The sequence below is a fragment of the Gasterosteus aculeatus genome, chromosome 2 (genome assembly GCF_964276395.1).
Source record: "Gasterosteus aculeatus chromosome 2, fGasAcu3.hap1.1, whole genome shotgun sequence".
NCBI lineage: Eukaryota > Metazoa > Chordata > Actinopteri > Perciformes > Gasterosteidae > Gasterosteus > Gasterosteus aculeatus.
In genome coordinates, this window is record NC_135689.1 from 14,213,608 (window position 1) to 14,236,717 (window position 23,110).

At 43.4% G+C, this 23,110-nt stretch overlaps 1 protein-coding gene across 2 annotated transcripts; it reads right to left on the reverse strand.

Moving 5' to 3' along the window:
- Positions 1 to 69: 69 nt before the first annotated feature.
- Positions 70 to 23,110, reverse strand: LOC120829446 (uncharacterized). 2 transcript variants are annotated; one of them, XR_013451400.1, is made up of 25 exons: positions 22,777 to 23,110; positions 16,010 to 16,207; positions 13,638 to 15,864; positions 13,312 to 13,515; positions 12,794 to 12,914; positions 12,566 to 12,659; positions 12,078 to 12,164; positions 10,936 to 11,052; positions 10,761 to 10,859; positions 10,477 to 10,628; positions 9,905 to 10,043; positions 9,196 to 9,318; positions 8,925 to 9,122; positions 7,678 to 8,384; positions 7,138 to 7,584; positions 5,833 to 6,082; positions 5,285 to 5,374; positions 4,678 to 5,004; positions 4,415 to 4,585; positions 4,090 to 4,267; positions 3,878 to 3,994; positions 3,011 to 3,270; positions 2,529 to 2,728; positions 2,168 to 2,226; positions 70 to 1,676 (listed from the first exon to the last, which is right to left on the reverse strand). XR_013451400.1 is itself a non-coding variant. In XM_040193546.2 (25 exons), exons 3-24 carry the CDS (start codon positions 15,463 to 15,465, stop codon positions 2,188 to 2,190), a joined length of 5,973 nt encoding a protein of 1,990 aa, XP_040049480.2. In that variant the 5' UTR covers positions 15,466 to 15,864; positions 16,010 to 16,207; positions 22,777 to 23,110; the 3' UTR covers positions 70 to 1,676; positions 2,168 to 2,187. The 2 variants fall into 2 exon arrangements, 1 of the variants encoding a protein (XP_040049480.2); XM_040193546.2 differs by having other exon boundaries at positions 3,011 to 3,295.

Sequence of the window (23,110 nt, forward strand, 5' to 3'; positions counted from 1 at the left end):
CTGTTGTGTGTGTGGGTCACATAATATAGAATATAACACAAAGCAATAAACAGATCCACAGGTACAAGATGCCTTATAGTAGTTTTAGTCAATTATAGTCAACTTTTTCTGCAGCTGCACAATCTTCATCAATTTATGATTCAACATAAATAAAATACTATCATTCAACATTAATCACAAACTGTAAATTCTATAATGTAAAGAAGTAAATTACACACCATACATTAAACAATATCCGCAATTTAGCAGCTGTTTTTGTCGCAAGGCAGTAAACTCTGTGACATATCTCAGGCCATATAATAGGATTCTCCCTTTTACATCTTTCAACAACTGGGAGAAGTTGTAAAAAGGTCATGACTGCAACTCAATAGAGGAGGATGTGGGTTAATATCTCCTACTATTATTCCACAAAATGTATTAAAGCTTATTAGCCAGAGGAATACCCATAAAACATGAAATACAAAACTGAAGAAGTGATTTTAACTGCATTCGGGGTCCGCACCACAGTGACACCTGCACAAAGGAAATGAAAACTTTTGCAATAAGTGTCTACGGCGTCCTCCATGGAAATGACTGTCTGTGGAATAAGAAAGTGAAGCATCATCACAGTTTGGGGAATTATCTTCATTTTACTGCAGTCTGTCAGCTGAGAGGGAAGCAACCTCACATTACAAAACAAAGAAACACAAACTACAGTCAACTTGACTGCTAAATAAGCAAAAGTAATGTAACATATCAACAAAAGGAAAAAAGGTGAGTAGCTTGAAGATCAAATAAATAGAGGATGACATTATGAACTGATTCATTCATTCATCTTTTGTTAAGATAACAAAATAATCAGAAAAGATTCTTGTTGTGGGATGTTGGTATGAAACCATTAGTGGATCCTACAAAACTTAAGGTGTTTTTTCCCTGAAAGCTTCTCTTCATCTACTGTATCTGTCACTATCCAGAGAATACATGACAACCTGGTCTTTCAAATATTTGCTCTCTCTCTATTTACTTTCTGTATTAAATCCGTGGGTTACAGAGCAGTTAAAATCCAGATGTGAAAACACATATGCAAGTGGTCAATCCCATCTGGCAAATACAGAACTACTGTAAGGTTTCTAAAGTGTGGAGAAAAAGAAGTAACCTTCCATATACATGTATATAATTTTTACTTCTTTCTCTGTATCCACATGCCTCTCCACATCTTGTAACCATAACAACGTGATTGAGTTTTTAAAAGAATCATGTTGCTCTGCCTGATAACAAATGAAAAGGAGCATGCAACACAGAGCCATGCATGTGTGCTGATGCTGGTCCTGTGTGCTTCCCTCACACAAGCGGTTTATTTCCATCACAATAACAAATGCAACCTTTTGTGATCCCTGCACATTAATGACTGCACAGCACAGAAGATCCCACAAAATCCTTTCTCATGAGGAATCCGTCTACCACATCATCCATGTAGTATCCCCTTCTTTTCCTGAGTGTTGTTAAGTCCATAGGTGATGTAAGACAGCCACGTCTGAATGACCGACACGTGATACCAACACATCAAACCTCAATTGCTTCGGTAAATCATTAAAACAAGAACTTTTGACCAGACAAAGCTGACTTGTCTTGTGATCATCAAAGGACGTCTGGTGGCCACAGGATCTCCAACAGGACGAGCAGCTGCAGGAGATGATCTGCAACAATATTTAAGGAACAACTTGTGCTTACAGAGGACATTGGTAATAATAATAATGGAAAGCAAGTTTATCTGAGATGGATACTAGTATAAACATAGAAAGGATTCATTGGTTAAATTAGGACTACATCAAATAAAGGGGTTGGACTTACATTTGCAATATTTGAAAAGTCATCATTTCAATGTTACTGTGTGTATTGTTTATTTATAATAATAATAATGACAACACATATTTATATAACACTTTGAAAAGGCTGCCAAAGTCTCTTTACATGGTAAAAATAATAAAAACAATGACATTATGTACAAGGAGGATAATTTAGATTGTAACAGGAAGAAACAAAACGCAAAGATACATCAAAGCAGATTTAAACTTATAATTATATTCTACTTTTCAAGTGAGAAACTCAAAATTAAGATGAGATAGTGTATATCTCTTTTTTACATTACATTACATATCAATTTTTTCTTTTACATTTTCACTCTTACCTCCTGCAGGGAATCCAGTGTTAAACTTCTGTTGATTTTCCAATAATAATGTCATCCACCTGCAATGTAAGATTCAATATTACATCATAAGTCAAAAACATGGTTAAAAGAAAAAGAAACATGTTTAACTCTAATGGTTCATCTGTTTTGTGGATTTGATGTTCTAATAAAGCTACATTTTCATTGAGTATTATCTTGTGGGACTATCAAAGAGTTTTCTCATCTCATCTTGATACACATTCCAACCCTTTTCAAACAACCACAGCTTCGGAGGAACGACATGTGACTGGGACCCTTTTCAGTATTGACCCGTTGCTTTCAGTTGAAAAAGCGGCTGGTACGATTACACCTTCACCTGTACCTGAATGTTAGCCAGATGTGGAGGTTGGTGGACCCCTCCTTGATTCTTTCTGTTAACCAAAGGTGAGCTGTCTCTCTCCCTCAGGCTGGGGGTCCGACAAGGTGGTGGAAGGAGTTTTGAACTGTAGGATGCAGTTAGCTCTGCACCAATAGCAGACGGGCTGCTAAAGAGGTCGATGCATTCTCTGGATGGTTCAGATCCTTTAATAAACCATAGAAACAGAGAATTTCTCATTACTTGACACTTTGAGAAAAAGTACATTTTTCAAGCATCCAAGAATGTTCACATTTTCCATGGTCTAAAGCAGCGAGGACCTCTGCTAAAGTGTGGATGCTGCCAACAGGTGGAGCCAGACTAAAGAATTTTCAAATCAGCAGTGGTTTTAAAAATACTTTCTCCTATTCAAATGTCGTACTACTTTAGGTTGATAATCACATTAAATGTCACTGGAACTCATCTGCGCTATTTTTTTTTTAACCCACCCGGGGGATGATGACTCCTCCATTGTTCACAACTACGACAAAGAGGATGCTGACGAAGATGATGAATGTTGAGTTCATTTTCAGTTACACTCTCCGGGGAGGAGCAGACAGCGAAGCCGCTCTCCAAACCCTGGGACTGGTTCCCCGGATAACCGGCAGGGGGCAGCGAGCCTCGTCCAGAGGAGGAAGATGATTGGCTGAGGTTGGTGGAGGCGGTGCTGCCTGAGCCGACGGAGTGCGGCCTTGGATAGTCTATGCTCCTGTGTGAACAACAGGCCACAGGCACTGACCACACACACGGATAGATGCCATCAAGGAGAAAATGATGAGCGGGGTCAGTGATGGCACAAGCAGTTGTATCATGAAAAAGGATATATATTTTTGTATTTTAAAAAAATATAAAAATGGGAAAGAAAATAAATAAGGAAAAAAAATTAAATGAGTCTAGTCTAAAGCCCACTAGCTGCTCTGTGAGGGTGAACAGTATGTATGTAATCACAATGTTACCGTGCTGCTGCTGCTTAGGAAGTATACTGTTTTGATTTAGTACGTTAGCACGCTAAAATTGCAACCCCGTGTATCTTCAACGCATACGTCTAGCATGATTTGAGCTCTGCAGCAGTGGCCATTAAGCTCCAGAGGGAGACTTCGGTTTCAGTGTCTCGCTCAAGGACGCTCAGACAAGTAGGAGCTGTGGATTGAAACGCCAGACGTTGATCTATCCACAGAGCCTCAACCACCCATTGATTCACAGATATATTATGTAATACAAATGAAGCGTTACTAAACTCAGTTTGGAGTAAAAAATGTTTTCACTAATGTTGCCGGCAGTCTGATGGAAGTATTCTGTGTTGTTGTGCTTCTTACTTCTCCCGGGCGGAGCGCAGCTGACCGCTCGGTCGGAGATGGCAGCATCACTGGGTTGAATGTCCATGAAGGGCTTCCGGCCCGTTCCCATGAACACCCGCTCCTGCATGCGCAGCTCTGCAACGTGTAGCCCAGTTAAAGAAATCCTCCGCAGCACTTTGTAAACTTCATCATTATGCGAGTGCTTTATTCGTAAGACATGTTGTTAGTACCTCGACTGTGAGTGGCTTGATTCCACAGAATCCTCTCCAGGTCGGTGGTCCACACTTTCTTCACCTCCATGCTGGAGGCCTTCAGGGTGTAGGTGTCTTGCCGTTTTCTTCTGCGAAACCATATCTCAAAAGACAAGCTGTTCACAGTGGAGTTGTGGGTCATCCCGATGTCGCTCGTCTGGCAGATGAAACACAAACAGAAATTACAATGATGGAAACCAACATACGTGGTTTCCGTAGGAAGCTTTGCACCAAACGTAGACACGTTACAGTAGAAAACGCCTGTGATGTAGAGCAAACTGTAAGTATTTAGGCTGATATAAACCTTAAATGACTGCTTGTAGACATAAACATCGTTGCCAATATCTGTCCTCCTGGTCTTGCTGAAGAGGACGAGATCCTCAAAGAGAAAGACGCGGCGGACACATTTCTTCTTCCTAAAGAAAACGGTGAACTCATCTTGGCGAACGAGCTGGCCCTGCTCTTTTAAATTCACCTGACATATTGAGCACAGCAGAGAGAAACACTGTTAACTTAATTTAACTGATGTGAACCAGGTGCATCTTCTCGCTCCTTTTGATATCTTACGTCACACTCCTGGATGGCGTCCATGGTGAGCAGATCGTTGCCGTGTCGCATCTGAAAACGAACCAGATCTGCAGCAGCTTGGATCTCGGCCCTCTCCCGGTCCGGCTCGATGCTTGTCGGATCGGCCGCGCGTGAACCTGGGCCACACACACTTTGTGCGCACACACTGGATGCGAGCAGTGTGTCCTGGATCACGTCTTTTGGCCCGTACGAGCCAGCCAGGGCCAGCATGTCCTGCAGCAAGAGGCTGTACTTGCTGATCCTCTGGATGGGCCTCAGCAGGTACGATGAAAGGTCCATCATGTCGCCCAGCTCCTGCTGCTTCTTCTGCGAGGGGAAACAATATGGGGCTCTAAAGGCGAAAAGGTCAAGCATGACACTAGAACTCTACTGCAGCTAAAGTGAAACTTCTATAACAAACAAATTGGGTTCCAATGCAGGTTTAGTCCAGGAAAGTCTTACAATGAGATGTAAATCTCTGTGGAAGATGGAGCTTTACGTAGTGTAGCCACCAAAAATAAAGGGATGTAGAACATCTACTTGACGAATGGGAAACTCTCATGCTTTTATGTGTCGAATAAGAAAAAGACGAGACATGTGACCAGACCTTGAAAATGTCGTGGCGACGGTGGAGGATAAGAGCATCTGACAGAGGTTTGTTCTTGCTGTACAGAGCGTACAGGCCAAAGCTCTCACTCTGTGGAAACGGTTAAACAATGTAAGAAAAACAACCATTCACAAGCCAACCATTACTTTGGGTACCCACATATATCTATATTCATATCATGATAGTATGACTGAAATCCTTCTACAATAAATGTCGACTTCCCATCACGTCTTGAGAAGTGGGATGGGACTATTCTGGGATTTCAACTATACAATAATTAGAAAAATAACAAATACACAAAATATTGCTTAAACAAATCCAGTAAAAACTAGATTAAACACAAAAATCAAACATTACATAAGAAATAATATATATAGGTTTTTTTGTGATGTTCTCTCCGGGGTTGCATGCGTTCTCTCCGGGTTCTCCGGTTTGCCCCCACAGACCAAAGACTTGCTCAGGGGCTTAGGTTAGTTGGTGGGGAGGAGAAGCGGTATAGAAGATGACTGGCTGACATTTATATATTACAGTCGTACTGTTCGGCTCACATGTCTGAGGAAGCAGCGGGCCACCATGCCAGCCTCCCTTTGGCAGGCCTCCAGCTCTGGAAAGAAGTAATGACTGTGGAAGTCGTAAAGCTTCTCCAGGTTACCGAAGATGACCCCTCTCTTGCCCCTGAGGTCCTGGGGGATATCTGGTCTGTCCAGCAGGGGGAGGTAGTGGGTCAAGATGTAGCCCAGTGAGCGTACGTACTCCCTCTCTGTGAACACCAGCTCCTCCATGACGCGCTGCAGCCTCCTGGTCACACAAACGGAACAAATCTCCACCAGCTTCAGACACAGACAGTCACCTATGACACGACAGTACATCTCCAAAGGCTTTCTTACCATCGCTCCTTTAATATCCAACCAAGCGTCATCATTTATAACTCTTTTTTTTCCTCACTTCTGGTTCTCCAAACATGTTCTGTATTTTATTTATGTGTGTTGTGCGTTTTCTGTTGTGCACATTGTAATTGGGAACTTGAAAAGGGCTCTTCATTAATATTTCTTCTCATCCCTTGTTTTTTCTAATTTATTTTATATGTTTGCATCTGTACAAACCCCAAAATATTGAAAAAAGTCTCTTTTTAACTTTAAAAATGTCTAGGGTTGAAAGGATATTGAACAATTGACTTAAATAATACTTGGAGCGACTGAACACCAGGCTGAACAGCAGCGTTTTTGCTGCCTTGGCTGGGCCAAGTCTCGGAACGCCAGCAACAGTGATGTCAAGGGGTCATATATTATGTGTGCATCACTGCAGTCAGGTGAGAAGATAAGCCACTTTTACATTTCAGCACATAATACAGTGTCATGCTGTCATTTTACTCTCCGAAATATAATAAGTATGAATGGATTATGAGAATAGGTCCCTGTGCACAGACATCTAAGCACCTCTCGTGTCCTGCAGCTCTTCTGCCGCAAACATATTTAACTTGATCCACTAAGTTTGCTGTACACTGTAGCCCATAAAAATATGAGCAGCTCTATTCATTTGCAAATAAAAGAAGAAAAAAAACACATAATGCACATTCATTTGCTTGCTTCATTCTAAAGGTCTTCAATTGTTATCAGGTGCTAAAAATGTTACTGGGAAATTGCCAACTATCATTGATAGCCTTCACTGTAAACAGAGGGTCCGTGTCGGGTTCAAGTACGAAAAGAGAAGCAAAGAAAATCAGAAGAACAATACCTGTAGCACTTTACTGGAAGCTTACAGACAGAAAGAGCAAATGAAAAATCATTAAGAGTTACAAGATTAGTAAGATTAGAGGCATTCAACCACCAAAGTATTATATGGCAGCAACTTACAGGGCATTGCTGGCATTCTCCTGTGGAGTTGCCAAACAAAACGCCTCCTCGCATCTCCCGGCAGGCAGGCTGGCGTGTTTGCAGTATGGAGTCCTGTTACCCCCTGCAGCCCCCCCGTCGCTCGTACAGGACTCTGTCGAGCAGAAGCTCCCGTGGCGGGAGATCTGGAACTTCTGAGCCTCCTGGAGGATCCGGCAAGACGGCTGACCGTGATGGGAACAGGATGACGGGGGTCGAAGCGGCTGCTCCGGAGGAGCCGACGGCTCCTTCGTTGCTTCTCCTGTGGAGCAGGAGTCCTGGCTCGCCGACCTCGCTCTGAGACCCCGTCCCCATGGAAACCACTGGCAGCCGACAGTGTGGGACTGAGACAAAGCCGCCGCATCTCTCTCGCTCCTCGCTCTGCTCGTCTGTCTCCTCCTCGCCTCTCCTTCTGTTCGTCTTGCTGACCTATCGTTAAATGACATAAAGGCATAAGATGGGAATATTCTGTAAACATCAACAACTACCAAATTCTCCTTGAGTGAGACGGATAGAACTTACCTTTGAGGAGATTGTGGCGTGACGTTTGAGCCCTGGCTGGTTCCAGCATCGCTGTGATCCTCAGATGTGACGTTACAGCAGGCCGCATTTGTTGAGGTTGTGTTGTTCCTGCCCAGGATCGGCCGTCTCTTCCCCACATCCACCGCTCCCGACACGATGCCCTCCCACTGAGGGTGTCCAGGCCCGGGTGTAGATTGTACCACCAGATTCCGGCCGCCGGAGGAGGGCGACTGAACATTAGTGCTCACCACATCAACATAGTGAAGTTCACACAAGCTGCTAGAATCTGCTTGGTGTTGGGAAACGTCCTCCACACCCTGCATCCTCTCGTGAAGCTGCTGCCTGGCCTCCCGGCATCTCAGCCAGGCTACGTTCCAGACCTGCATCCCCCTGGAGCCCTGGAGGGCGCCGGCCTGGGCCTTCACCTCCTGAAATCGCTCCGTGCTGAACTGAAGGAACGTGTCTTGAAAAGCCTGGAGGACGGAGGTGTCAGTGCTTGGCAGGAAATCACTGGTGGCGGTTGGGCATGAGCCATGCGCTGCCTGGATATCAGGCGGGCAAAGGGATGCGGTGCTCAGTCCGGGGTCTTGGTTTTGACGCTGTATTGGCTGAGTGATTGTTTGATTGACAGGTGTTGTAGTCGGGTCACGGATTATGGGTTGAGTCTGATCCAGGTACTCAATGCATTCGCTGGCGAGAGCTGTAGCCTGTTTGAATATCAGACGGGTTTTCATTCATACATTTATATGCATTTACCGTATATATTGTGTCTCTGTGAAAGAGCAACAGAATGTGAATATTCAACCAATCTCTGTCTTAAGTGATGACCTAATTATTTTGAGCTTACTTTACACGACAAAGGAGCATCAAAGTAACATCAAATGCTTTACATGCTTCACAACAACATAACTGGTTTACTCAGCAATTATGGTCCATGCAAAAGCATTTGAGTAGATGTTCATTAATGTACTTATTTAACCAATAATTATTATTTTGGAAAGTTTTCAACATCTAGAACTTACAGTCATTAATAAATTACAGACAAACCGTAACCTAAAAGTCTCTGCTGCCAAAAAGGATATTGGCAAAAGAGTAATAAGAAGTTTTACATTATGAAAACCAAACAATGCTTTTGTTGGTTTGGGTCCAGAACTGGACAGAATAAAAGTTTTTGAGCGCACAAGCTGCATACTGATCTCTTTGAATACTCTTATGTATCTCTTGTATATTCAATAGCTTATACCAACCTGCTCACAAAAATCACACACGTTGACCATGATCTGAAGCTCCCTGCCACAAGCCTCCGCCCTGACCAGAAAGCTCTCCAGGCCCGACCTGAAGGTGCTGACTAGATCCCCGAAGGCCTCCGTCTCTGTGTACTGGGAGCCGCTCTGCTGGAGTCGCTCTGCCTCCGACACCAACGTCATGGCATGGTGCCTTCGGTCCTGCAGGGGGAGAGAGATTCAGACAGGCGGGCAGATAGAGACACATGGATACATGACGTGAAAACACACTCACATTTGCTTCAATGAGGAAACCAGTGAAGCTGTTGAGGATCTGCTCCATTTGTTCCCCAGAGTTGCTGACGGATTCGGCCTCCAGCAGGTGGCGCTCTCCTTCTATGTGAAACCACTGTTGCATCTGCAGTCATGAAAGAAGGAGAAAAATACGTACATTCAAGGGCATGAGCATGGGCTCAAATCAAATTGATCTCGTTCACTTTCCCAATTCAGTAAACAGCAGAGAGTCAGTTGGTGCTTCTTTTTTCCCCTCTCACTTTTGTTATGCGTTTCTCTTATTGATTATGCATATGTTTAAACAGCGTCAGTGTCCCATACAACAGCAACACGGTAAAAGAACATGCTAAGCAGCGTGTCCATCAGTCCCAGAAATAAATGCAATGCAGCATGCGCATTAGTGACATAAAACATACTACACACACAAACATATTACACACATAATGTCACAATTTATTCACATTACTAAACTGCAACATAAACATCAACACATCAAATAGTTATATAAAATATATTTTAAACAAAAATTACATTTGATCGACCCATAGCCATGACTACCTGATGGATATTTAGATCAGATCAGGTCGCTGGGTGTTCATTCATGTAATGTCCCATCGGTGGACAAACCAAGCCTAATATATTTTAAATGCAAGTTACATTCATCTGAACATCTGAAGGCAGTTATGAATGTCAGTTATTAAAAAAGGCACCTGCATTAAGTGTCCCTCCACCTCTCTGAGTTCCAGCAGATACTCCAGGTGTTCCAGGGACATGTTGGACCTCTGCACGAGGACATGAGCCTGCTCCTCCACCTGGTTGTACATGCTCGTCACCGAGTCCACTGCGTCACTGCATTTGGGGAAGAGACAGATTATACAAATAATAGATGAAGTAAACTGGCGTTCTGAAGGAAAGCTTATATTTAGGCAGCATATTTAGGCACAAATTGGTTTGGAAAACAATTGCTTTGGAGAGCGAACCAAAGCAATCCTTTGACCCTGACGATTCTTCCTTTTTTGTGCGTTAAGTCAGATTTGTAGCAGCATGATGGTGTTTCCTCTTCAACGGACAATAGGCTACTATTCATTTCTGTCCTGTGTATTGGAAATTCCCTTTTATCAAATTATACTCCTGGAAGTATGCTGCAGCTGCGCAATTGAATAATTTGTGCCAGGAATCATTGGTGTGGTGGACGGCTGTAATCCAGACGATTGTTTCTGAGCAAATACATGACAAGGTACCAAAAGTGCAAACAGAGAGCCTGTGGCTGAGCTGTGTTTACCTGAGGTTCTCACAATGCGGGTATTTGAGGTCGCTCTCCTTCCTCAGCCTCGCTAGGATGGCCCCGCCCTCCCTCTGCAGGCTGACTAACCGACTGTCCTCCAGGACATGTCTCATCAGAGTCCTCTGGTCCATCATGCACTGCTGCACAGTCTGTATGGCATAAAGACCTTTAAAGTATTTCATGTAGCTAAAATGGCTCTAAATATCATATATACACACCGTATTACCAATTGAGTTACATACTAAGGATAAAACAAGAGTGAGCATTCAGCTTTAAGGTACCTGTACAGTGTCCGTCCCCTGGGGCTCCTCTAACTCAGTGATGGCCCTCAGAAGAAGGCTGGCCGCCTCATGAAGATCAGACACAAATGGGAAGAGTTTCTAGGGGATAAAAGATGTGAGTAAATGATGCGTCAGTGCAGAGGAGGAGGGAGCTGTACCGATGCGACTGGCTCACCTGGTGCAGCTCTATCCAGTCGCTGTGGCTGTGCGGCAGAGTGCCACCCAGGCAGGAGCTCAGCTGACTCATCTCCACCAGCTTGAACAGGCCTTTCATGGATGTCACCACTTCAGTCTGCGTCGAGCCAAAAAGTCTCACGGTAGCATCAATGCGTTTTCACAGATACAGGGAGAATCTCACGTCTTCATTCACCCAGTAACCACTCTGGTCTTTACCTAACATACTGCCTGTCTGCAATGTTACTCCTTTTATTTTATTTAGCTGCTGCAATGAACTGGTATGAATTGGAACCGTAATGTTTCACTTTCATTTTTTTAACTTGCTCGTCAGCACAAAGGGAACACGTGGGGTCTGACTGCGCTGTTCCCCAGTAACTATGTTTATTATTATTAATCATTATTTTTCTGATTTTGTAGATCTTAACCTTCGGACCCTGACTTCTCAGGCCAGACTCTGTTGTGAAACCAAACTAATATCTTAGTGTCAAAAGTTGAGAGGGAAAAGTGACTTGTTTCATTGTATTTGTGTGCCAGGTTAAAACGGGTTGTTAGTAGCAAATTTTGTTTTCATTCATTCATGTTTCTCTTGCCAAAACAACTTTTCAAAAGACTGCAAAGGTATATCCTCAATGTGTATAATATATCAAGGCACAATTCTCCTGCCCATAGTGCTAGAGCATCCTTTGAAGTTAGAAATAGAAGCAAAGGATTTGATGGTAGTTTTTCACACAGAATACTAAAACCCAGTTGGGGCCTATTTTACATTGTTAATTTAGGATTTATTTGGATTAAATATTAATTATATATTGACAACTGTCTCAATATTGAATTCATATGTGATTAAATAGAAACAAAATCTGATGTGTTAATTCAACTGAAGACCTACTGTGGCTCCCAAAGTTGGTGTTCAGATGGTGTTGAGATATTTCACTGATCATTGTGTTATCGTTGTGGATGTGTTATCAAGATATTACAGTCTAGACTAAAGCGATAAGCCAATAAACAGACCTCTGTAGCTACACTGCTAAAAACACAGCTTGACCAAACAGATCAATGAAGCGTAGAGCTCGCTCAGATACATTATTGTTTATAGAGACCACAAAGAAAGCACTATTTGACATTAATATTAAACGAGCGGACCTGGATGCCGGGACACCTCTCTGGTCGAAGGCTGTTCTCCCTATTCACCAGCAGCACGAAGCAGTTTACTGCGTGGGGATTCTGCTCCTGTAACAGTAAAACACTCCATAAATCGTACCCACATTTGAGCATTTTTTGAGCAAGTATTTGTTTTGATCATCAAATACATTTGAGAATATTTTACCAAACTTAAATACAGGGGAAACAAAAGAAAATATTTTCCCTTTCAATGTCTTTTTATACTGTGTATTAAATGAATAAAAACAAACAACACGTACAGTACAATACACAATTAAGTATATTTTACATTTGATTACAAATGAGAGGATGAACATTGTATTACACTCTACTATTCCATAACCAGAGGACGTATATGCTGTTTATGCTCCGGAGATGATATATAATATAATATAATTTCACTCAGCAGTAAGCCAGGCGAAAATGAACACACAAACAGTCTGTATTATAGAACCTTCTGTGCTTCTTACCTGAAACGTCATCAAGGCCTTATAAAGTTGAGGCTGAGGATTTGTCCTCCTTGAATCAAAAATGAGCATCAGCCCAGCTTCTCTGATTTCTCTCCTAAAAACGGAGGTAGATAAAAAGTAAACAGGGGCCACAAAACAGACATGACCATAATGATGCTAAAAGTCCCTTCTACCATGAATTAGATCTACTGGTTGATTCCTTGATTCATTTGTGAAATACTGGCCTACCTGGTGATCGTGCGGAAGTAGAGCAGCATCTGTAAGAGCTCTTGACTGGTCACAGAAGATCTCCATCCCTGGTGGTGTCCATAGAGCTCAACTATCGCCCTGCCTGTCCTGTCTCTGCCACCTGGAAGCGAGTGCAGAAGGGACATACTCAGTCATTATTCTGTATGTTTAGACGCGGACAGATTCAACATAGAATGCAAACTGATACCAGCACATGAGAGGAAAACGCAGATCAAAGCAAAGGTGAAGAGAGGGTGAGAGCTTCTGCAGGTATCTGAGTTTTACTGTTACTGTTCAAGACTTGAGAAAAGACAGTTAAATAGTTGTTTTGCAGACTCTTTACTCTTAGCTTTTAAGTGAATCGATTAATGATTTACTTATTTAATAGATATATTTTATAGGTTTGCGTTTAACACACCTTAAAGAACTTTGTGTCTCTGCTTTTGAAAGGTTGCCAAACAATTAATCTTGATTATTATGATGATCCTGTTTTATTGTGTAGGTTTGTGGTGGCTTACCTGTGATGGAGGCCACTCCTAAGTAGAGGGGCTGGTCTCTGGGGTCAGGGGATCCCAGGGGAAGGTGGTCAGGTCTGGGACGACTAGAAGCCGGCGCGGAGACCTTCCGGGTCTCTGTTGCTGCAGGTGGATCGCTCTGTGAAGGGTTCTCCACCTGGTGGCCACTTCTACTGGTTATGAACTTCCTGCCAGGCTGAGCAGCGTCTTAAGAAAGTGGATGCACCGTAAGGGGGCTGATTTAAATGGTGGTAAATAGCAATGAATGAAACCCTACATGCTCAAGATCAAATTCAGATGAGATTATGAACAAGAACATTACTTTGTACCTGGAACGACCGTCTGCTTCCTGTTGATCTTGGGTGAAACCAATCCAAAGGCTGTGCTGTTCTTACATTTCACTACATGCAGCTGGGGAATCTCTGCACAGGACCCAGTATCGTCTCTTCTTCTAACGCTTTGACCTTCAACAATGACCAGCGCACACTTCTCTGAGGTGTCCACCACAGCTGTGGAGAGGGATGAACATCTTCCATCTGAGATGAATTCATATCTGCTCTGTGGTGCTGAAAGAGACTGAGGAAAGTTTGGACCAACTCCCTTGGAGTTGTTTCTACTTTGTAGCCTTTCACGAGGCTTGAGGGTCATTTTCATCTCCAAACCGTCAGTTGAAGTTAATGGTAATTGGTGGTGTTTGGCAGACGTTGCATCTGACTGGTTAGGATCATTCAAGCTCGTCCCATTCACATTGTGTGAATCCCTCGGTTCCCTGAAATGCACAGTGGTCCTTTCAGCTGTTTGTTCTGGTGGCCCACCAACTTTAGAAACATACGTCCCCCTATAGTCCTTACAGGGGGCAGCATTTGTATCTCCGGTTTTCCAATATGGAACTGTGTTCTTTTCTCCTGACTCCTTACCGAGGGCTCCACTGACAGAAGAAGGAGACATGTTTTGCATCCCAGAATCAAACCGCGTACCTGGAACCTTGCGCCCTGCGTTGGTCTCCAGTGCTCTTTTCTCCCAATGTGAGAAATCACCGCCCTCCTCCACCACAGCCAACATATTCCCCCTGTCCTTTTCCTGTCCAAAGGGGACGGGGTTTTGTATCGCAGCCTGGTAGGAGTCCCTGAATCGACACCTCAGCTCCTGAGATTTGGACGCCTTTGCGCCTTGTCTTCTCCTCATGCACGGCGTGCAGGGTTTCTCTGAGAAACGGACCGTACGGACACACTGGAAAGGTTCAGCGCAGTCAGGGTCCGGGTCCGGGTGATGGGATTGGGAATGGTGGAGAGCGGCTTCGGCGGACGTGTTGGGTTTTAATGAAACAGCAGCCTCTGATCCAGAATGACTTTGTGTTGGTGGTTTTGTAGGAAACTGCCCATGTGCTTGTAACTGTGCTTGGGGTGACGTCTGTGTGTTTGGCTGCCTCTGTGTTTGCCTGTATGACTCCATTTGTGCACATGGATGCATTTGAGCTTGTCTATGTGGATATCTTTGCATTTGCGGGTTGATTTCTGCACGCGATTGCATTTCTAATTTGTGTTGTTCCTTAGTTGCAGATTGAGCTTTACTAAAAAGCATAGTTGCCTGGAGGATGTCAATATACTCTCCTTCAGCAACAGTGCGGCCTGCTGGCTCTCTCCTTGTCATATCTTTAATGTTTGTATCTTTATGTTTATCTAGTGCTGTAATTTCTGAAATAATTACACCCTTATCTTCACGTTTGCAGGTAGCTTCTCCACTTGCAGGGGTGCTAGTACCTAAAACCATGCTCGGTTCATTTGTTGTACTCGGGCCTCTTCCAGGGAAGCAGCTGTCCCACGTATTAGGAGACACCCAGCCAATAGGCTTAGGCTCACTGCCAGTCTCTTTCACTGTAACAAGTCTAGATGAAGAAGCACCGCTAGTATCCACCAGGCAGAGTGACACAGCAATGCCGTGCCTCGCTGGACATATTCGCGTCTCCACAGAGAAGGCGGAGGGATGTGAGGAGGTTGATGCAGTAGAACTGGTTACAGGATGCTGCTTAGGTGAAGGTGTCTTTGGAGAAAGAGGGTGTGAACTATTGGACGAAGAAACCTCAGGAAAATGAGGAAGGGGTGGAGGATGAGGAAGCGGAGGCGGTAAAGGAGGATGCGTGTGAGGAGCAGAGGCCATACTACTCCCAGCACACAGTGGCACATCCACAAAATCAGGCGCGGCCACCCGTTCCCATGGCAACCTCACCACGCCCTGCTCCGAGGCGAGCAGGCACTAGCTGAGAGGCCTTCCATGGCGGCCCTGGTTGATCTCCTCTAACCAGTCGCAGGTAAAAAGACAGGGATAGGATGTATCAACGATCGGAGCCTCCTCTACAGCTTCCACTGTAAGGCCCTCCTCTTCCAGGAGGCTGCAGACCAAGATGCGAGCTGACTGGTTACAGAATGGTGCCACTCGGAGGTAGAAGTCGCCAGGCTGAAGTAGCGAGGGGTTGACGGGAGCGAGGTGGACGACAACTCGGTCACGCAAACACAGAGGCCAGCCCTCACACGGGAAAAGTACATCCGAGTACCGAGCCTACAGGGAGAGATGGACATTATAGGGGTTCAGTGTTAGAGGTCCATCAACATGTATGTGTATTGTTATTAGAAATGAAGTCCAGCAAGAACATCTTAGAGCAGCTCTATTTGAAAGTGAGAAAAATGTGGAGAACGTGACTTACGCATGCAGCCTGCTGCACGGTTTCTAAGATGCGTTTGGCTGGGACCAGAAAGTCCAGCAGGCACCGCAGAGCATCTCCCCGATAACGACTATCAATGATTTGGAAGAGCTGGCTGAGGAGAGTTGGGGCGGTGGCCTCAAAGGGCGCGTACAGCCCCGACAACAGGTACCGGATCGAGCCCTCCACAGAATCAAGGCTCTTAAAATGCAAGGAAAGAGAAATCAGATGTTTAAGAACAGCTTTGTTTGGTATCCTTCTGGTTAATTGTTGATCCCTGCTACACCAAAAACAAAAACAATGATCAGTGGTTACTGTATATGTACACCTGTATTACTTGGAAATCTAAACGCCGCAGCATTGATACAGGGAATACCATTATATGAAGGGAAATAGGGGGAAATGGAATTGCAATTCACGAAAGCCAGGGGAGAAGTCTTAAGACTTTATCCGACCAGCAAGAAATTGATTATTAAAATGTGTTATTAAACTATTCTTGAGACTGATTAAAAAGCATTTTTTAGATCCCTTGTAAGGTAGCAGTGCTACAATAGACGAAAGCTGAGGTCATTCACATTCATCTCACTGGCGTCTCTCACAGTAAATTACAAAGGCCCTTGTTCTCATCATTGTGGCCGGCTGGGGGAAAAGCTACACAAACACAAACCCTCTGTGCTCCTCATTAAACAGATCATCAGTCGGCCCGACAGCAAACATCCCAATAAACACAGTTTGTGACGGCTGGTCTCGGGGCCTCCCGGTTTAAAGCTTCACATTCCCTTTGACCTGAACCAGCGGCCCACAACCCGCTTTTAGGCTCTGCTTTATTTAGCGCCCGGCAAAGGCCACAGCCGAGGACCTCGGGGTTAATGTATACGCACGCATGGCCGCGGGGCTCTGTGGGGAGATATACGGCGTCAGGAAGGGTTTGCGTGTCAATGTCCACGAACAGCATGAATGTTGTTGCCCTTTCCACCTCCAAGACATGTGTTCAGTCTCATTTACTGTGTGAGAGGGCATCAATGTCGGAGTTGCTTCTTAGTTCAAAAATCTTTTGGTATACTGTAATCTTCCTCAAGTGTAGTAAATCATTACATTATACATTACATACACTTAATGCTTACTGGTGGAGTGAAATAAGAAGTGCGATAAAAGTCTTAAACATGTTTGTTAAAAACATTCTGCTGAAGTCACAGATTCCGCGGCTGAGGTGATGAAGAAAGACAGGGTAGGGTGTGTAAATGTGTGATGAGTTATGTCCTCTCAGATCAACACAACCTTCGCTGCACCTGCAAGAAAAAAAATGCAGGATCTGCAAGCAGACTCTGAATTCAATTTTCTTTTGTTACGTCTTGCTTTTAAGAAAAAAAAACAATTTTATAGGTTGACATTTTTTATGGTCATATGATTTACTGGATAAAAAACAGTGAAATGTTTTCTCTCTGGTGCAAACTCGGGCCATCAACCCTCTATCCCTCTGTCTCATCTCCCTACATTATTAGCACAAAATGCAGAACTCTCAGCCAATCGGCCCCCGCGGCTCCAGAAACATCACTGTGACTCAGCGCTTTCTGGTCAGTCCTGCCACAAAACGCTGGGACAAAGCACAGTGATGGTCATCGTGATGATGACACGAAGGAGGAGGAGGAGGAGGAGGAGGAGGGTGCTGGAAGGGGGGCAACGGGGGTTGTTGTTGAATGAGGACAGCGGTAGGCTGAGAAGCACAAATACAATTCAGTTTACAGCAAATATTGTTTTTACATCTTTAAGACGATATGCACCTCCTTCATCAGCTCTGTCATACGTTTTTTCTCAGATTTTTGGCAAAGGGCAGCTTGGATATTACTGAAATTTAAATGAATGTGACCTTAAGAAGAAGACTAAACAGAGATCTTGGGCTGGGTCCCCTTGCAGCAGCGATGGAACATGCAAATGCTTTTGGGCCTTTGCAGTGCTTACAAGAAAAGAACATATCTGTACTTGGAGAGTGTTTGGTAATACAAGTGAGCGGTGTGAGGTGCACAAGGGGGCCGCGTGGACCTGGATCAGCACCGGGCTGCTGCAGATTCACGAGGCCCTTTATAAACACACAGATCGCTCTCACTCAGTCACTGAAATAAATGACAACTCACATTACTGTGGGTAAGATGTCCCAGTGCGGGAGCTGAGCACAGTTTGAATGTCTCTGTCGGGTATTATGACACAGAAATAGTCTTTACACATTCCTGGGGTCAAGCAGCTTTCTGTCCGGACAACATCTAAATACTCTTTAAAAAAAAAATCCTGTGGGACATTTCTCCTGTAATAAAGTTTTACACTTTTGAACTACTTTTAATTTGAAACCATCTGGCAGATGATTGATGGTAAATGAGAGGTAAAGGCAATGAGTTGATTTGAGCGAGGTTACAATTACACAGTTTGCATCTTAGATCCCTAAACTATGACACCTATATGACCCCAACTGTGCCATTAGACGGCAACCACATTCAAACAGATCCATTCATATATACAAAATTAATGCTGGCAAGAATTAACACATTCACATTAAAGTATTAAAGATGTTTAACATGGCAGTATCAGGATTAGACCCTCAGTTCAATGAAGTGTGATATATTGTATACAAAATGCCTGAGAAAAATGTGAAGCACAATAAGCAATAAGTGATTTGACTTGGCCAAACTTGCCTCTACAGACACTAAATAAGCATGAACGGACCCATTTCCTGAGTTTATGTCTGCGGTTTTTCAGCAAACAAAAAAAGATTCCCCATTGGATTACACAGACTACTGCTGCCCACACAAAGGGAAGCTGACGGACATGGATTTATGTAAAGGGAGGAGTTCCTGTTTGTTATTACAACTTCTGGAAAATATGTATTTGAAACAATCGTGACTTTTCAGGAACTTTGAACAAAAGTCTTAGAAGTCATACTTCTAAGTTGTAACAATCTATTAATTTCAAAAGTGTTTAAAAAACAACGGTGTGCATATTATCCTCATACTGGACATGAAAATAGCCTCGACAAAAAGGTACAAGAGTTAAAATAACAAAACTACTCTGGTTAAACACATTATGTGAAGCTACTTAGTACATTGGACTTTAGATTGAATCTATGTATGTTAGCTTCACAATAGTCCTGTATCCTCCTGCTATGCCCTAAAAGCACAAATCAGACAAGGTGATCCTTAATGACACATTTAACCATCTGGAATATTCTTAAAGTACTGGAATGTCATTAATTTGCTTAAATCCTAATTTGCTTAAGTCCTATTCATTCAGTAAAATGTACTTCGTTTAGTCTAAAATCACAAAGTTGCTGTCTAGAATCTGTACACATGCAAGGCAAGACTATTTCATTTGTATGGCTCATTTAACAACAAAGTGCCACATAAAACCATTAAAAACATCCAAACATAAAGCAAGGAGATTTAAAAACAGTTAAGAACAACAATAAAATGCCAAAATGTACCAAAATGCAGAAATGGTAAATTAAAGGCAGCAGCAAACAGAGACGTCTTTAATCTGGATTTAAATGGGCAGAAGGACTCTGCGGAGAGAAGCAAGACCTGTGTGGCTTGAATGAGTGCGCTTTACGATGAGTTAACAAGGCAATTAGCCCTCAGGTTTTCGGTGTATAAATATTTCCTAAATATTGTGAGACAATTTGTGTTAATTAATCAGACTACGGTAGAGGTTGTGTCACCAAGGGATCAGCATGGTCGGTCAACAAAGCTCCCACATGGCAACGTAATTCTTCATCAGCTCTGATTTGACAAACAAATAAAAAGCGACTCCATCCGACAGTATTTGGTCATCAACCAGAGAAGCCGCTTTTGAGTAAAAGCAATTGACGACTTAATTTTATAAGTACTGTATGAAAACGGTGTGATAAACTGCTGTTTTCAGCTTGCTGCTCCGATGAGCCGTTCACTGAGAATAACAACTTCCTAAATGACAAAAGCTATCATGCCCGACCAGAAAACATCGACAGTGACAAACAACCTGAACTATTTGGAAATTTCGAGGACAATTCAATTGCTCAGTAAACAGATTAGTGAGTAACGCTGAAGTTGTGCGCAGAGGTCTGTGTAACAAAATATGTGGTGATGAAGAAACCCTTGTTAAAATACACTACGGCCAAATGCCTAAGAGTTAAGATTCTTTAAACGGTTTAGCAACAAGTCAAACCACATTTTCCAAACTTTTTCCTGCAGTAATAAATTACATGTCCAAATCTTTGAAGCTCCATTAATATAACACTGAATGTAATGAAGACTCCATATTTACAAAGGCTTTGTTACAGTTACAACTGATTCATTTTAGCGATTATTTGGATGTTTAATGCTACTCATTGGCCTCCTACATTGTTGCGACATCATGCAACAAGAGATTAGAGATCAGGATTCACACAATATGAAACTTCTTTTTTGTAAATAAATAGTGAATAATTATTCCGGTGCTGTTTACAGCTTGGAAGCTCCTTCATCAAGGAAGGCTGTACTTTTTGGGATTAAAGGGATGATACGGAAGTTTGTACCTTTCGGCGTAGAAAACAAGTTTTTTTTGTGAGTACATCGTTTTGTGGCCCTCTCCCTCACCGCCGCGTTGTCGTACGCTGACTTCCATGCGCAAGCAAAAAAAAACCAATTACACTGAGGTCAGACATAAACGCAGGCTGTGTGGAGGTACTGTACATGACCACACAGGCAGCGAGACGGCCAGACGGTGCATTTAGCGGCTTCACCGGGATCAGCGAATCGGAGCCTGCGGAGGGCAAACACTAATCACGATGGCCCGGATCTGCAGCGCGGTTTGGAGGCGGCCGTAAAGTAGCAGCCAGGAGGCCGCCAGGCACGTGTTTATGTCATTAAACACACGTCAGGGAGTTATGAACGAGCCGAGACTTTAAGCACATATTTAAACTCATCGTGAGTGAGTTAACGTGTATGTGTGTGTGTGTGTGTGTGTGTGTGTGTGTGTGTGTGTGTGTGCACGAGGCTTGTTATTATATCGAAGTGTGGCTCAGCTTTCACTGACACACTCATCTCATCTGTAATTAACCCACTGCTGTTGTTACTGTGCCGCACACTGGCATATATCATAGCAAACAACCAGAATCACTTAGATACAGGACAGAGGTAAAAAACACGATGATGAACTACACTCAGGTATTCTAATCAGACCTAACATTAAAATGTGTTGCATCAAATCTGAAAATGTATCTCGGTGAAGCTTAAAACTGTGCAAACACACACACACACACACACACACACACAGATAAAATCATTATCTCTCTAGTCTGTTTGAGTATATTCATATGTACATCTCCACAAAAACCTTTTAGATAAGTCTTTGATAAACTGAACCTCAAAGCTACGCAGGGAAATTCTCAGTGTATGTTTTGTTCAGGAAGTTGACGTTAACTCAACAGAGAAAACTAGTCAGCTCGATGTCACAGAAAATAAAAAGTGCTGCTGCGTAGCTACAATGTCATAATAAAATCTGCTCCATGTAACGGTGAGGTGACGAGTTGTAGTTCTGCAAACAGAGCTGTTGTCCATTTCCATTGAATCACCAGGACGACAAAAGACGTCTTTCTGCTGAGAGAAAAAGGATGCTCTGTGTAACCGGGTCAGCACAGGAACTAATAGCCAAACATTGAGGTCACTCCCAAAACCGGAGTAGTCAAGTTTATGGAATCTGGCTTCAACGTCACTGTAAATATGCAGGAAACAGGGCGGGAAAGGGACGGCGGTGCACACACACACACTCACTCACAGTATCCCGCCAATTCAAAGCTAGAGGAGAGCCGGGCGGGCATTTTAAAAGTCAGCCCCCTCCTTTACATAACATCCACACAGAGTGAACAAAATCCACTTTATGTGCAACCAGCCACACCCTCTGCAGCCCGGCTGCGACAACACACACATTCAGAAGCTTCCTCGAGACGATTTGCAGGCAGTTAAGTGAGTGTTTGTTTCAAATTCAAATTCGACGGCCCTGATTTCCAACATCACCTTCCTGCTGGTTTCTCCTCCTCTCCATGACTCACTCAGCCGATGGGCACCGAGGTTTGGGAAATCTTCCTCATCGCTTGGTAACCTGAGACCTTCACCTCAAGTCAAAATAGTCCAGCGTGGCGCGGCGGCCAGTGTGCGCCATGGCAGCTTAGTTGCACTCAGTCCGTGTACACGATGCGTGTTTCAACATAAGACTATTTTGTAAAAAACACCGGGCGCTATTTTAGGAGGAGGTCACGATGTAACTGGCAAGTCTTATATATTACATTGAAATTCTACAGAAATGTATCATTGGATATGTTGTGAAATATAAAAGGTGTGTATTATGAGATAATTAGGGCTATTTTTCAATAATTGATTAACCATTTAAAAATGTTAGAAAATAGGGTGAAAGGTGATGTCTTCACTAATACTTCTACTCACTTTGTCGGACCAACAGTTCAAAAACAAATTTAAATATCAAGATATTCAATTTGTATGAAAAGTGAAATGAAAAAGGGAAACAATACAGTAAGAGTTGAACTCCTGGAAGCTAAAAGTCCACAGGACGTCCAACACCTTTAGACAATTCAATCCAAGCTCAGTATCTGACAGAATTTGCGCTTATTTATATTAAGCTGTTAAATTGTTGGTAACGAATAGTAAGATTACGTTTTGCAATATAAATTGACAACTATACTATAATCCTGTTTTGAACAAACAGACAACAAAACAGAGGTGAAAGCATCTCAGAGCAGATCGTCATATTACCATCTTCCGTTGTGCACGCTGTCATCCCCATTCAATCCCAACAGCCGCCATGAAATAATCCAAAACCAGTGGCAGTAATTTACAGTTCTGCTGCTGCTCGGTGAACCAGGATGAAATCCCTTCTGCGACGCTCGCTCACAGCGCAGTGAGTGAGGGAAAACTAAAGCCAGTTGAATGAGCATTCATCAAGTCCTCAGCCGAGCTGCACTTGGTCCTTGATTTGTTTTCCTTTCCCTCACACGGCCTCTGATTTACTGTCCTGCCTCTGCTTTCTGCCTCTGTTTGCCCTCTCCCGCTTCCAGCACCTTGAGTGTCGGTCGCTGCGTGCGTCTGC